The 14,504-nt window shown below is 43.8% G+C and overlaps 1 protein-coding gene across 1 annotated transcript in view; it reads left to right on the forward strand.

Moving 5' to 3' along the window:
- The first annotated feature begins 1,911 nt into the window (after window positions 1-1,911).
- The window catches only part of CD2AP (CD2 associated protein), a 76,792-nt gene continuing 64,199 nt past the window's right edge, over window positions 1,912-14,504 (forward strand). The window contains exon 1 of the mRNA XM_084201544.1: window positions 1,912-2,091. Coding sequence (XP_084057670.1) covers window positions 2,088-2,091 — 4 coding nt within the window. The 5' untranslated portion in view covers window positions 1,912-2,087. The remainder of the gene's footprint in view (window positions 2,092-14,504) is intronic.

A 14,504-nucleotide genomic window follows, 5' to 3' on the forward strand; every position in this document is an offset into this window, starting at 1 on the left:
AAAATGTGATATATAGTTGTTTATACACTCAGACTTCATGTTGTGTCTTTAGTGCTCATGATCTAAGTCATTTTCCCTTGCTGTGCCATGAGAAAGATGCTAAGCAAAAGCTGACTCCTGGAAATACTTGACATTCTTTTCAGGCTAATTTTGTCCTGAGCTTGGCTGAAACAGCTCATTTGGAACCACTCATAAAAGGATGTCTGCAGCCAAAAAGAGGGAATATTTTCACTTCAGAGAGCCCTGCTGTGTTATATTCCCTGATTTTCATCAAAACCAGACCATGTTTACTTGTCCTTTTGGCCTTAGGGTCAGGGTTTTTTCTTTAAATTTCTTCAGTTCTAAGTAGTTGTTTCACTCATTCCTGAGTTTCCCACAAAAACCTAAACAGTGGCAGCCTGATATAGCTTGGAGCACTTTCCTACATGCATCTGAAGTTAAAAATAAACCCACCCAACAAAAAAGGCCCCTACCCCATAAACTCTTCAAAAGCCATGTACAAGCCCACAAACACGTGCATGATGTTAATGACATTGGCCAAGGGGGTGGTTTGGTTGGGAAAGTCCTCTCAGACCATCCAGTCCAACCTGTGACCAGACAGCACCAGGTCAGCTAGACCCTGGCACTAAGTGCCATATCCAGTGTTTGCTGAACATCCCTCCAGGGATGAGACTCCACTGCCTCTGAGCTGCCCATTCCAGTGGGTAATCAACCTTTCCATGAAAGGCTCCAACCTGAGCCCCTTCAGCCTTTCTTCATAAGATTTGTGCTCCGGACCCAGAGGAAGAGGAGGACTTTGTGCCGGGAAGCAGGGCAGGGATGCAGGGTGGCCCCAGCAGTGAAGGCAGTGGTGAGGGGAATGGCGCTGTTCATGAGTCCTTGAGGCCAAAAAGTTGAAAGGAATCCTGTGTGCATTAGGAAGAATATTGCCAGCACATCAGGGAGGTGATCCTGCACATCTGCTCAGCCCTGCTGAGGCATATCTGGACTGCTGTGTCCTGGTCTGGGCTCTGTGAGAGACATGGAGCTCCTGAAGTGAGTCCAGTGGAGACTATGGAGATGATGAAGGGAGTGGAACATCTTTCTTACAAGGAAAGGCAGAGGGAGCTGAGGCTGTTCATCCTTGAGAGGGGCCTCATCCCTGTCTGTCCCTTCTGCAGGGAGGGCTCAGAGCAGGGCCCAGGTTCTGCTCCAGGGACTCAGCAATAGCATCAGAGGAACAGGCAGGAACCGATCCCAGCAAGTTCCTCCAGAACATGAGGCAGAACTTCTTAACTGTGCAGTGACCAAGCACTGAACAGATCGCCCAGAGAGAGTGTGGAGTCTCCCTCACTGGAGATATTCCAGATCTGTCTGGACATAATCCCATGCCATGTGCTCTGGGTAATTCTGCTTAAGCGGGGAGGTGGAACCACTATGGTCCCTTCCGACCTGACCTATTCTGTGATTGTGTGAAGGAGGTGATGAGGGGAATGATGAGGAGGCCGATGAAGGGGCTGTGAGGGGGTTATAAGAGAGCTGAGAGGAGGCTGATTGGGGAGTGATGAGGGAGCTGTGCGGGCGTTATGAGGGGGTGGCGGGGTGGGTTGATGAGGGCGATACCGAGAAGAGCGCAGAGGGGCCTGATGAGGCGCCTGACGCGGGGTCTAACGAGGGCGATGATGAGGGGGACGATGAGGGGGACGATGAGGGTGTGTCGGGGGCGGTGCCGGGGGCGGTGCCAGGGGCGGGCCCTGCCCTGAGGGGAGAGCCCGGGGGCGGAGAGAGTTCCCCGCGCGGGGCGGAGCCGCGGCGGTGACGTCACCCCCGCCTGGCAACGGCGTGGGGGCGGTGGCGGCGCGCGGCTCTCGCGGGACTTGGCGCCCCCCGCGGTGGGCGGGGCGGAGCCGCCGGTGCCCGAGCTCGGCTGAGGCGGCAGCGGGAGCGGCGGGACGGGACGGGCGAGTGGCGACTCTGCCCCGGGCCGCCCGCGGCTCGGAGCCGCCCCTTCCACGCCCGTAGCGCCACGGATGGAGCCGCAGTGCCCGGCTTGAGCGTGTCGGCGGGACCCGGAGCCGCTCCGCCGAGCCTGGGCGGGCGGTCGCAGCATGGGTGAGCGCGGCGGGCGGCGGGACCGGCCCCCTCTTCCCGCTTCTTCGGGGGTGCCTTGGTCGCCCTTTGTCTTTCGGGAGGGCTCGGACCCGCGGGTCCCGGAACAGTCCCCGAGATGCCCGGGGCAGGAGCGGTGTGGGTACCCGGGGGGACGGTGGAGGAGCTGTCGGGCCGGCGAGTGCGGCAGGTGCTCGGTGAGCGCTCCCTCCCGGAGAGGCCGGGGCCGCCCCGTCCCGCCCGGGCGGTCCCGGGGGCTGCGGAGGGGCCCGGGCTGGGAGGAGGCGCGGGGGGTTCCGTGCGTTTCGGTGTGGAGAGCGAGGTGTGCAGCGATGCCTGGTGCTGCTTGGAGGGAGTGGCTTGGTGAGCATAAAAGTTTTTATGGCTAAATCCAGCCGTTTCGCCTTTTTTTTTTTTTTTTTTTCCCCACTCAGCGTCAGTTTGTGCTGCGCCTTCTCCCATTTCTCCACTAAGGCGGAAGCACTCACTGTATTTTAAAGAGTGTGAGTGTAGAACCCCTGGGAATGTTCCTGTGTTCAGGTTCACACTGGGAACAGTCATTTGTGATGGGTCTGGTTTTTATTGTAAGCGTCGGCATAGGGAAGTATCAACGAGTGAACTTAAACACCGCTCTTGAGAGCCGTCTTTGCTTATAGCGACTTCCCCTTTATTGAGATTTCGGACCTCACGGGGGTCCAGAACGGTGCGCGGATCATTTTGTCTGTCTCTCATGCCTCCGCCCTGCTCTGCTGTGCTGTGCACCGCCGGTGTACTCGTGGAGGGTGTGTGCAGGGGCGCCGGGCAGTGGCTTCAGTGTCCTGTGTGCTTAAGCTGCTGTGTGCAAACATGCTCCGTCAGAACCGGAGTGAAGCTTTTTCAGTGGAAGGCTACCTGGGTTTTGGATAGCTTTTCTGCCTCCCCGTTGTGCATGAAAATGAAGAAGTGCACGGTGTGCAGATCAAACGTGCAGTTAGTGAAGCAAGAAGCGCTCCTCCTGGCTGGTGTTCTGCTGATTATCAAGATCTGCTTTCAGTATGTTCATCTCAGTGGAAGTTATCTTACGAGGTCAAAGCACACTTAAAATGAAATCTGAAAATAGAAAATGAAGTTAGTGTTTTAAATTCTGGTTGAAGCCAAGCATGTCACTTTTAGATGCTTTTTGTGATTATTCAGAATAGGTAAGACTTGCTCTTAATTTCTTTTCAGACTGCATTGTTTTATTTGCAAGTGAGAAATGTCTATGAGGAAGGTCATTGTAGTGGCCTGTGATGGAAGTTCCTAAAGCATAAAGGGTCAGTGTGCTAATTAAACATATTGAACTGCTGAAATGAGAAATACCTCAGGATTGGCCTGCGGTAGTTTGGGTTATTAAAATCCTTAGTGTACTCTATTAGTACAGTTAGGAATACTCTATAGAGACTGAGTCCTGTTCATGATTGTATGGGATTATTCTATGACATGGTTTTATGTATTTTTGTCCTTAAGTTTCCTTTTCTAAAGGAAATCCTCTTCTGATGAGCATAATGAGCATGTTCTTACTGTTCTAGATATGACTGAACTGAGGGGGTGCACACACTGTGTCGAGTATTGCTGTTGTGTGGGTTATTTATTACCATAACAATTTCTGTGTCTGTGCAGTTACAGAGCAGTTCCTGCCAGGATGGTGACCAAGTTCTAGAAAGGATTGCATAATAATCCCAGAGCCTTTTAAACAGATTTTCCTCTGAAGTTGTTGTCCTTTATTCAGATTTCCAGGTATTTCTTTATTGTGGTCAAAAGGGGTGAGGAATGTACAATAAGACATCACTAAAAATAAGAGTGGAAAAAGAAGTAACTGTAGCTTGCTCTGCACTCACTGGAATTAGTAGTTTCCTCCCAATTTACCTTGAGAAGTCATTAGTTGGTTATTTTATTAGTGGTCTCATGGTAGAGCTGGTTCTTGATAAGAGATCGTCTGTTATGTCAGCTTGTGGAAGGGATTTTACATGCAAGAGGCTGTTTAGACGGGAGTGTTGAGGTACCTTTGATGAACTCAAGGATTTTTGAGATTTATGGAGTAGTAGGGACTGTCAGTATGACTCTGGAGGAACCAAAAGGAGAAGGGCAGAAGTACAGAATGCCTTGTGAACAAGTTCTTTCATGTTCTTCTGGTAGCTGGAAACTTATGCTTCAAGAGCACGTGTCATTCAGGCGTCTGAAGGATGGGGAGGGGGATGTGATCAGAGGTGACACACACAAGACCACATGAAGTTAATGGTTATGTCCAGTGACACCCTTGAGCCTTGTCATTATAATTCTCTACCTTCTGCACAGAGTAATCATGTGTCTATGACTCTAGAAACAGCTTGGTAAACAGATTAAAGGGAAAAAATGTATTTGGATGTTCTAGGTGGAAAAGACTTTATTTATTGAATTGTCTTTTGCTGTCTTGGGTTGATATTAACTTGGAGAGATTAGCTTCCAGCTAACTGTCATATGGCTTTATAGCTAAGAAGGAAACATTCCAGCAGCAGCTGATAAATTGCCACAGTGGAAAACTGCAATCCACTGAACATCTGTCAGTATCTTCTTAGCTATATGCATCCCCCCCATCTTTTTTATTTCCAAAAATTTGTGCAGTCCTTGATTTGTGGTTCCCATGGTTAGTATATCTGAATTTGCTACATGTTATTTTCAGAAGAAATTATAATTTTGGGATACTTTAAGAAGCCAGACATACTTCATTCTGTTGCCAACAGAATAAGTATAAATATGTTTGGTCTACAGAGTAAGTTCATTGAACATTAAACTTGTGTGAAGCCTTTTGCTAGCTTCATGTTGGCAACAAAAAACAATCTAGAAGGTTTTTGTAAGCAGACAATACTTTTGACATGCTGCTGTGTGGACAGTGGCAGCTTCAGTCTTCCTCAGTAATATTCCAAGAACCTGTTAGAACATTGCTTCAGGATTTGTGCTTCAATTCAAAAAGAAACAAAAACCTCTCACAGAACAATCCCCAGCCAAAAATCTACTCCATACACCCCTAAGCAAATGGGATAGGATAGATGAAGAGTCCTGCTGCTGCTATTTTTACCAGGAAATATGTAAGGTGGGATGTGCAGTTGAGCTTCAGTCAGATTTTATTGTGGAGTAAAATGATTATCAGAGGTTTAAGTTGTTAAACCCTTCTGCACTCGGGTACTTGATGAGCCTGACCAGCTGTACTTGAGATGGTCAGCAAAGTGGTTTTATACTACCATTTTCTTTATTGTAGACAAAACCATAAGGGAGAGTGATGTAAAATTGACTGGAAGAGACATGCCTAAGCTACTGGGAAACCAAATTACAGTGACTGGGAAGAGTTGATGGATCTTGACTTTGGGTGAAGACTGAGCAGAAATCTCATCAAAAGGTGCTAGAGGTTCTGTCAGCTCGGCTCTTGCCTTTTTTGTTTTCTGGGGTTTTTTTCCCCCAAGAATGTAAGAACTGCTGTGCTGAGTCCTGACTGTGGAGACAGGTGGGCAGGAAAAGGATATGGAAGGCAGGTTTGTAGTGGAAAGTTGTTTGTTTTTTTTTTTTGTTTTTTTGGTTTTTTTTGTTGTTTTTTTGTTTTGTTTTGTTTTGTTTTGTTTTGTTTTTTTGTTTTTGTTTTTTTTAATAAAACCCCTAGTGGCAGTAAGTGATTTATGAACTTTCTCAGAGGTGTTTGTGGTTTCACCAGATCTTTTTTTATACATAGTTCAAGTCCGTGGTTGTCCCTCCCTAAGGGGCTCAAAAAAGCCTTGTGGTTTTTGCCAACCACTGTCTGTGACAGTGGGAATCCCTGTTCAGCATATATGGGAATGAGTGGTGGAAATATGTCCTTTCAGCATGAGGTTTTTTTTGCCCTGAAACTGCTCCTTGTTCTGCCAGACTTCTTTGTGTTTTTGAGAAATGGTGGGTGATTGTTTGGTGGCTTCATACTGACAAGTCTCTCTACATGCACTTTTATCATGTGCCAGTCATTCCAGGTGCTGATTACCTTTACTGGATAGTTATTGATCATGTTTTCATCTTGTTGAAAAGAGTTTTTCACATTATTCAAGACTTCATGCAGGGGCGGAATTATATTTACTGTCTTGATTTCTTTTGTTTTTCTGACAGTTCCTAAGAGCTTTAGTTTCAGCTAGGTAGGACCTTGCCCTCGAATTACCCTCACCTTTGCGGGCTTTCTCCATTGTCTGCCTGTGCTTGTTTTTTTCCCCTTAGTGGGTTTTTGTTGCATAAACACAGGAAATGTGTGGTCGGGCACACTGCGCTGTCTGGGGCTAAGTGAGGTGGCTGCCTGCTCTGTCCTGCTCTGGCTGTCACAGCTCTGCTCTTCCCATTTGTTTTGCTTCCTCGAGATGCTGTCACATATGACTGCTGGTCTGGTAGTTCCTTAACCTGGCTTGATAAAAATGATTTGTTAGGAAAGAGCAACAATGAAAAAGCTTAAAGTGACTGAAATCATCTTGACAGAAGTGGTGAGTCAATCAGGTGAAATTTGTTCCTAGTGGGTCTGGGGTGTAGTGATTTCTATCAGCTGTGATTGCTACCTGGGCACTTAAAATGTGCTCAGGGCCTTGGCAAAGGTTTAACCTTTTTCTCCTGCTTCTTTTAAAGTGGGTATTTATTTGTCTTTTTTTAAACTGCATCCTGTATTTTGTAAGGTAGCTAAATTCCATTCTGCTTTTTCTTCCCATAATGTCGTTTTTTGTTTCTACTCTGAGTTGTGAATGTGCTAATGATCTGAAATGTTCCCAGCATTCAGTGGAGGTGGTGCCTGAACTTTTGCTGTCCCTTGCTTTGGATGTAGGGTGGTGAGAAACAGATTTCCCCGGTGCTGTGGTGGTGGGAGCACAACTCTGCTTGAGCATCACCCATGGCTGTCCTGGTGCACTGGTGACAGCAGGACTGAAGCACTAAAACTGCCTTTTCAGTTGCCTCTTTTCTGGTGTGAACTCTTGCTATGTTAATAAGTGTCCTTTCACCTTAAATTATTCTCTGTTTCCCAGCATAAACTTCAGACTTCATTTCACCAGCATGGCTATTTACTTCCTTTGACTAATGCCAGCAAGAGTTGTTGGGTGGGATTGTGTTTTACTTCACTACTTCCATGCAGAATTGACTTTCTTCATATACAATCAGTATGAAATACTTCTATTTCAGACATCTTGAACAAAGAAAATGATGCATTGTAGATATTTTAGAACAAAAATTTAAGTCTTTTCACTGACAGAGTCCTAAGTCAGACTGAAGGAAAAATCACAGTATGTGTCTCTCTGCCAAATGAGTTAAATCTTTCCACTTTGGGGTGATGTACACTGTAGAGTATAATATGAGGTAATTTAGAATATTAAGTTCACTTTTCTTAAAGGAATATTTATTGCCTATAATATGCTCATGACCCTGAGATTGGCTCAGCTCATCAGAGCCTGGTGCTAAAAACAGCAAGGTTATGAGTTTAGTCCCTCTATGGGCCATTTATTTAAGAGTTGGGCTCAATGATCCTTGTGAGTCCCTTCCAACTCAGAACATTCTGTGAAATCTGTATCAGGCCAGGACTGCTTTCAGCAGAATAAATTAGAATATAATATTTTGACTAACTAAAAAAATGAAGCATTTTCCTGTAATTTCAGCAGTTTGCACAGTGCTGACCTGTGGTGTTACACGTGAGGGCTGCAGTTGCTTTCCACTTAGTGCTGAAGAACTTTGTGACTGCAAATTAAGTTTAAATTTCACGTTGGTGAAGAAACTCAAAATGAATGCTATTGCTTTCTAGTTTTAACTAGATAAAGTGTTGCTTTAAATTATTTAAATGGCTGAAGATTGCACTGTTTCTTAACAGTAAATAAATCCCTGTAAACATGGTACATTTTGTCATTAGAGGCAAATGGTTTTGGAATTAAGCAGTGCTAGGCAATCTCATTATTTTTGCTTCTGCAGCAGCTGTGAATAGGTTTTTATGGATGGCAGTTATTAATGATTTTTACTTTAATTTTAAATAAGGGAGTTTTGCTCGAGTTCCTGGAAACTTGCCTGACTTACTATTTAAAGAAGACTTTTAAGTCATCAGTTTCTACCTCCTTGATAAAGTTACTCAGTGGTTGGCCTTTGTTTTTGACTGTGGATATAGTTCGATCTTTTTAAGCTGGCACTGAAGTTAAGTCTGAGCCTTTGGTTACCTCTTACCAATGAGCATTGTTCTCTTCCCTTGCTTGTATGAACCAAATAATCTGAAACTTCCCTGTCTGCCTGAATCAGCTTTCAGCTAGGCTGGCTGTCCAAAAACTGAGACTGAGCTCATGGCTGCAGGAGGAGGATGAGGATGCTACTGACACTGATACCAGCTGAAGCACACTTACAGCAGTTGTCAGTTTGGCCCCAACAGAAGTTTTTTGTCTTCCAGTTTTGGTTCTTCCCTTCAATTGTGGCTTTATTGGTAACATACCAGTGTAGTAGCTTCATTCCTCTTAGTGTGTTTTTATTTCCCAAAGTTGCGCTGTTTCTTCATTTATCAGTAAAAATATAGAAGCAAACTTATCAGAATGTTGCAAGTTGTTTCTTCTCAATGCATCTTTGGCACTCAGGGAGAAGGGTCTCCCTCTTTGCTGCTTGAAGAAATGAAACCACTAGTTTCATGAAGTGGGGAAGAATCTCATCACTTAACTCTGAACTTGTACCTTGAGCTATGAACAGATTTGTTTTAAGGCTGCTTTGCATATAATCTCCCTTGTCACACTGTGAGTGCAGTTCCAGGCTGTGCTTCAGAGATAACTCCAGGCTGCTGCTGGCCGGGCCTGAGCTGTGCAGTGCCTGTGTCTGGCTCCAGTGGCCGGGAGCTGACGAGCTGCCTGGTGGGGAGAAACTCCTGTGCCAGCTTTGCCATCATGTCAGCAAGCTGGATGGCCTCACTGGCTGCAGTCCTTACCTCCTGGGCAAGAGAGTGGATGGGACTGAGTTTCAGGAGTCAGGGAATGTAGAATGTTTTTCTTTTTCCATTTTAACCTGCAGTTACTTTGCACTAGATCCATGGTATAATTTTATAAGTTTCTTCGGTGTGTCTATATTGGTTGTTCTCCCTAAGTGTTGATGATCCACCAAACTGGTTATTTCACAGCATTCTTCTTCTGAATCTTTAAAGGGTTTTTTTAATCCCTCCCAATCCATTTTAAGCCAGCCAAATGTTCCTTTTATACTGTACCTCTAGTTTGCAATTTTTTTATTGATTTAATAATACCTTTAAAGAGAAAATAGATTCTAAACAGCTAAAACCTGTTACTGAGGTGCCTTTTGTATTTCTGTAGGTGTTGGTCTTGGTTGTTGTTATTAATGTGTATGTCTAGAGAAGACAGCTGAGCACACTATGTAAAAGTATGCATCTGTTCTTCTGTATCCTGATTTTTTGCAGTTGGGCTGGACTTGCAGTGTTCCCTTCATTTAAATGCTTTTATGTAGTTTGGCTTTTTTAGCATTATCATAAACCAGTAAATGCAAGATTAAGTAGAATAAGCCCCCATAAAACTTGAGGTAAATCACATTGCTATTTGCACTCATTTTAGCATCTAAATGTTTCTGTCAGGGAAGTTATTAATTGCTAGAACAAACTGCCAGGAGAATGCTAGATCCATCTTTTCTCGGTATGGTCAATCCCTGAATAATGCAGATATCAATGTGTTCTTTAATCTCCCCTTTTGGCAGGTTTAGTGATCATGTGTCCATACAGTGATCTAGTCCAAGACATTGGCTAAGGCTGAATCCAGCTGGAAGAGAACCAGCTGGCTCATTTGGCAGCAAACTAGACTGACACACCCTGGAGCAGCACAACTGGGAGACCAGCACAGGGGAAGAGGTGGTGAAATGAGAATGGAAGAGACCAGGCAGGGTCACTGCTTTAGCCTCAGAATGCTGGAGTCACTGTAAAACTCTGGTCTCTGTAAGTGACTAAAGCAGTCGTTCCTGAAAAGCAGAGCCTGTCTGTTTCCCTTTCCAAAGAGGCTAAGTGAAGAATATTCTTTTGTTAAGAGATTTTGGTACAGGACTTGACAAAATTAGCAGGATTTACAAGCTGCATGAGTATCTGCAGGGTGGGCCATGGGCTGTTTGTTTGAAACCTCAGTGTCCCAAACAACACTTCTTGCTGTGTTCAGCTGAGTTGGTGCTGTTCAGAAACCAGGTGGAATGAGATGCTATGCTGCAAGTGGGGCAGTGGAAGTGCTGAGGTGAGCAAGGCTTTTGAAGCCATGAAGATAAAAGCAAATATGTTAATCCCATGCTCTCCTGAGTATGGTAGATAAAGAGGCAAGATTTTCTTGAGAAGTGCAAACAGCAGAGTGTAGCCTTTTAATTAAGGGTAAATTATCATGAACTGTGCTGTTTTGCTGTTGAAAATCAAATATAGGGCTTCCTTTGCCTGACCACAGGTTACTGAAAATACATCTCATCCTTCAGCACAGGAAATGAGAGTATCTGTGAAGGGGGAGATTACACTAAAAACCACTACATTGACACATTCACATTATCAGAAGCCTAAGTGTAACAGGGTCTGCTTTTACAGCCTACCAGTATCTGAATAAGGATGTGGGGGTCAGGAAGTTGGAGAGTTGGAAACTTTCTGAGTTGACACCCTTTTGCAGCTTGAGGAGATCTTGAAGGCATTTTTTAAATCATTGTATATATAAATTAACAGTGGGGGGTTGTCAAGTAAAGCACAATTAAGAGTGAATAAAGCACAATTAGGAGCGAATAAAATTGCTTCCTCTTGTTTTTATGTGTTCATCATCTTACTAGATGCTTATTTTGTGGGAGGAATTTGCTGTTTCAGTCTTAGCATTTTATCCTTACTGAGAGAGAACTATAAGGTAGATGTATGGATTGTAATGTAAATAGCTTCTAATGTGTAGGTTTTAGGAGAAAACCTGCCCTGGTAGATAACCAGTAACAGAAAGCCTCAGGCTGGATGAACAACAGATGAAATAAAGCTGTTTATGAAACAGGAGATGTGCTGTCAGTACCATAAGGCACAGCCTGCCATCTCCATGCAGCAAGGAGACTGGACTGATTTCCCATCAACACAGATCTGCTGGATCCTGCTGTTCACTGCTGTATCCTGGTTTTTCAGTTCTGAGCAGTGACTGAAGTGGTAAATCCTGACCTTGGTGTTTGAAAAAGCTGAGGTTGTATTGCTGACTCTTCTCTCTTGATTTCACTTTTTTTTTTTTTTTTTGGTGTGCGTAGCTGGGTCCCCAGGATTTTGTGTATGTAGCTGGGTCCCTAGGATTATACTTGTGAATATGTGGGAACAACCAAGAGTATTTCCTTTGTGTTTATGAAATCCAAACTACTCCTTCAAGTGACTGTTGGAAACAGTGGAGGTGAGGGTCGACTTTCTGTGAACTTGCCTCAGGTGCTTTGTCTCCTGGTGGCAGCAACTGCTATCCCTTTCTTTTCTGCTATCCCAGACTGCTTTTCATGAACTCCTGTAAGGCCTCTGATCCCTTCTCAAATTCTTCAAATACCAGTGGTGGTGTTACTATCAGTTAGCTCTGTGAGACAGACCACATGCTGTAGCGCTTCCAAGCTGCATATTTGGTGATCAGCCAGCCATCAGGTTAGAAGGGCAAGTGTTGGGGCAGTCCTGAAGTCTTTTCCTTGGAAGGACTGAGATTTGAGTGCTTCAGTGCCGACTCTGCAAAAAAACCTAAAAATAAAAAATGTACAGCTCGTACTTTAGAGATGCTGCTCTTCTGGCATATTTCAGCCAAATGGGTGTACAGGAGAAGAATTATTGGGAGTGAAGCAGGAGGATGAGCAGGTGGGGATGCTCACATAGCACTGATTTCTTCAAATGCTCAAGATTATGACCAGGTACCTAAAAAACCTCCCCAATGAATGGGGTGGGGGATGACTGGTGTGCTGCAGTAGTAATGAACTACCTTACTGTCTGCCAGGGGGCATGAGCAGGACAGTAGCCAGCAGGTCCTGGGAAGTGGTTGTTCCCTATTCCCTGGCACTCACAGGCAGGCTCTAAAATACTGTATCCAGTTTTGCTCCTCCCTCCCCTCAAATGCAGTGGAAATGCCCCTGAACTGGAGAGTTGAGGGTGGTTGGGAGGCTGATGCATATGGTGTGCAAGAAGTAGGTGTAGCCTGGAGAGGGAAACCTACTCTCCTTGGAGGCACAGTGAAATATTATGAACCAATGCCTGCAAGTTAGGACAGAGGTAATTCCCACTGAATATAATGTAGGAAAATTATTATGAGAATTCAGTATCAGAAAAAGTGCTTGGGGTAGCTGTTTTATCTCCATCTTTTCAAGACTTCTAAAATTTAGCTGGACAAAGCCTTGAGCAACCTGATTTGACTTTGGGATTAACCTTGTTCTGACCAGTTTGGAATAAGTAACCTCCAGAGGTCTTTTCAAACCCCATTTTCCTGTGATTGGAAGCATTGCAAACCATGCAGATTGGAATAATGATCTCAATAAGAATTACTTAAATCCTTCTAAATACATGTGTAAATAGATATTTGAAGGACTTGCTCTCTGAACTTTTAGAACATAATTGACCTAATGAAACAATTTTGCCTCCTTTAAAACTGATTGAGATTGTAGGGTGCCCTTGAGCGTCTGCTGTTTTGACTGGCTTTTGTAAAATCCATTTCATAGAGATTTCTTTCTGTGCTTTTCCATCAGATGTTCAGTTTATTGTCTTGGCTAAAATGTCCACACTAAAAAGTAAATGAACTTTATGTCACAATTAGTATGCCCTGACAGCATGGAGTCAGATACAAACACTTGTTCCTGTTGTAATGCTAAGCATATTTTGTGGTTTTGCAAAATTCCAATCTGGGACCATTCAGACTCTTGCATCATGTCTGTTTTTACAGATGAAGGGAACACTTTGTGCATGCTCCGAATAATGCTTTTAAGTTCCTGTAAATTTATTTCAAAGCCAGATTCTTGCCATGTTTGCACAAGTACTAATTGTCATTCAGAATTAGAGATGTGCCAAATTGTAGGCTGTCTGTCAAAGCATTTCTGCATTTCTTTGGAGCGTAAAAGGAGTTTTCATTTAAACCCAAAAGGCTTTCAGAGATTTTCTTGTTTTCATAACTCTTGAATTCATAACCTGGGGCTGTGATCATGATGTCCTTTTTGGCTAGGAGAATCCTGGAAAAAAACATCTGCAGGAGAAGCTGGAGCTTTTATAGTAGTGTGGAGTCCTGACAGAAGAAAGGAAACTTCAAATACAATTTTTTATTTTTCATGGGAATGACTTTGTAAAAAGAGTTCTCAGATAAGCAACAACTTCAAACTTATTTTTGTGAGCTAATTATCTAGTGAAGGCTTTAAGGGAACACATATAAATATGGTGTTGATCTCAAGGTACTTTCACTGCTTATTTGGTGCTTTAGATTTGAACAAAATATAGATGAGGTATGATTCTTTTGTTCTTCAGTGTTTTTTGGCATGGCTTTGTTTTAGCAGAACTTGTAATTCGGTGTTTTGTGACTCACCTTGAATGTTTTGCCAAATAGATGTTATAAAATTAACTTAAGGGAAGGAACAGAGGAAGAGGCATAAATCTATATATGGAACAATGTCTGAGTCACGGCTTCAGAAAATGTGGTGTGTTTTTTTTTTTTAAGTATGTTCCCCTGTGCCCTCAAAGATCCCTGGCTTTCTCTGCAATGTGAATTAGTAGCATTTTTTCACTTCCGCTCGTGGAGACATTTGCTGCCTTTCCTGCAGGTGTTAGCTCTCATTTCTGGGCTGGTTTCTGCTCTGACTGAAGGAAATAACATGCAGCACAAACCATCACTTTCTGCTCCATGTCACTTCCCAGGCAAAACGTTTTGACCTCCTCTATCCTTATAAAGTATTAAATACTTGGAGATGGTTGAGGTTTTATTCTAATACTTCCCATTTCATGTCTTGTGCTGTAAAGGGAAGAGCCCAGCAATGCTGCTCATAAAAGTGGGGGGGTTAAATTAAATCCACAATTGTAACATTTATTAAATTTATGACTGAGTTTTAGACAAGTATTTCTGATAATATTGGAGGAGACATGATGGGGTACTTCTAGAGTTGATAAATCTGGAGTGAGGTATCCCTAAAATATTTTTCTTCCTATCTGGTTGTCAGTGGTGACTTATCATCTACAGCATGGTTGTGAAATTATGAGAGTATCTGTGAAGACAATTTGCTTTAGGTAAGTGAAAATTGACAAACATTCAATTTTCACTTGTGCTTTTTTTTATACAGTGTTAAGCACTATTATGCACTCAGAAAATTACAGGAGCCTGGAGCGGGAAAAGGAGGCATATGTGGTTTGTGTCTTTCAGAGCAGGCTGCTGGGCAGGGTTTCTGCTATACTGTTCAGTTTCCTTCCCAGAGTCTCTTGCTAATTGCACCGG

This window comes from Fringilla coelebs (genome assembly GCF_963513975.1).
Source record: "Fringilla coelebs genome assembly, chromosome: 3".
In the NCBI taxonomy this organism is placed as follows: domain Eukaryota; kingdom Metazoa; phylum Chordata; class Aves; order Passeriformes; family Fringillidae; genus Fringilla; species Fringilla coelebs.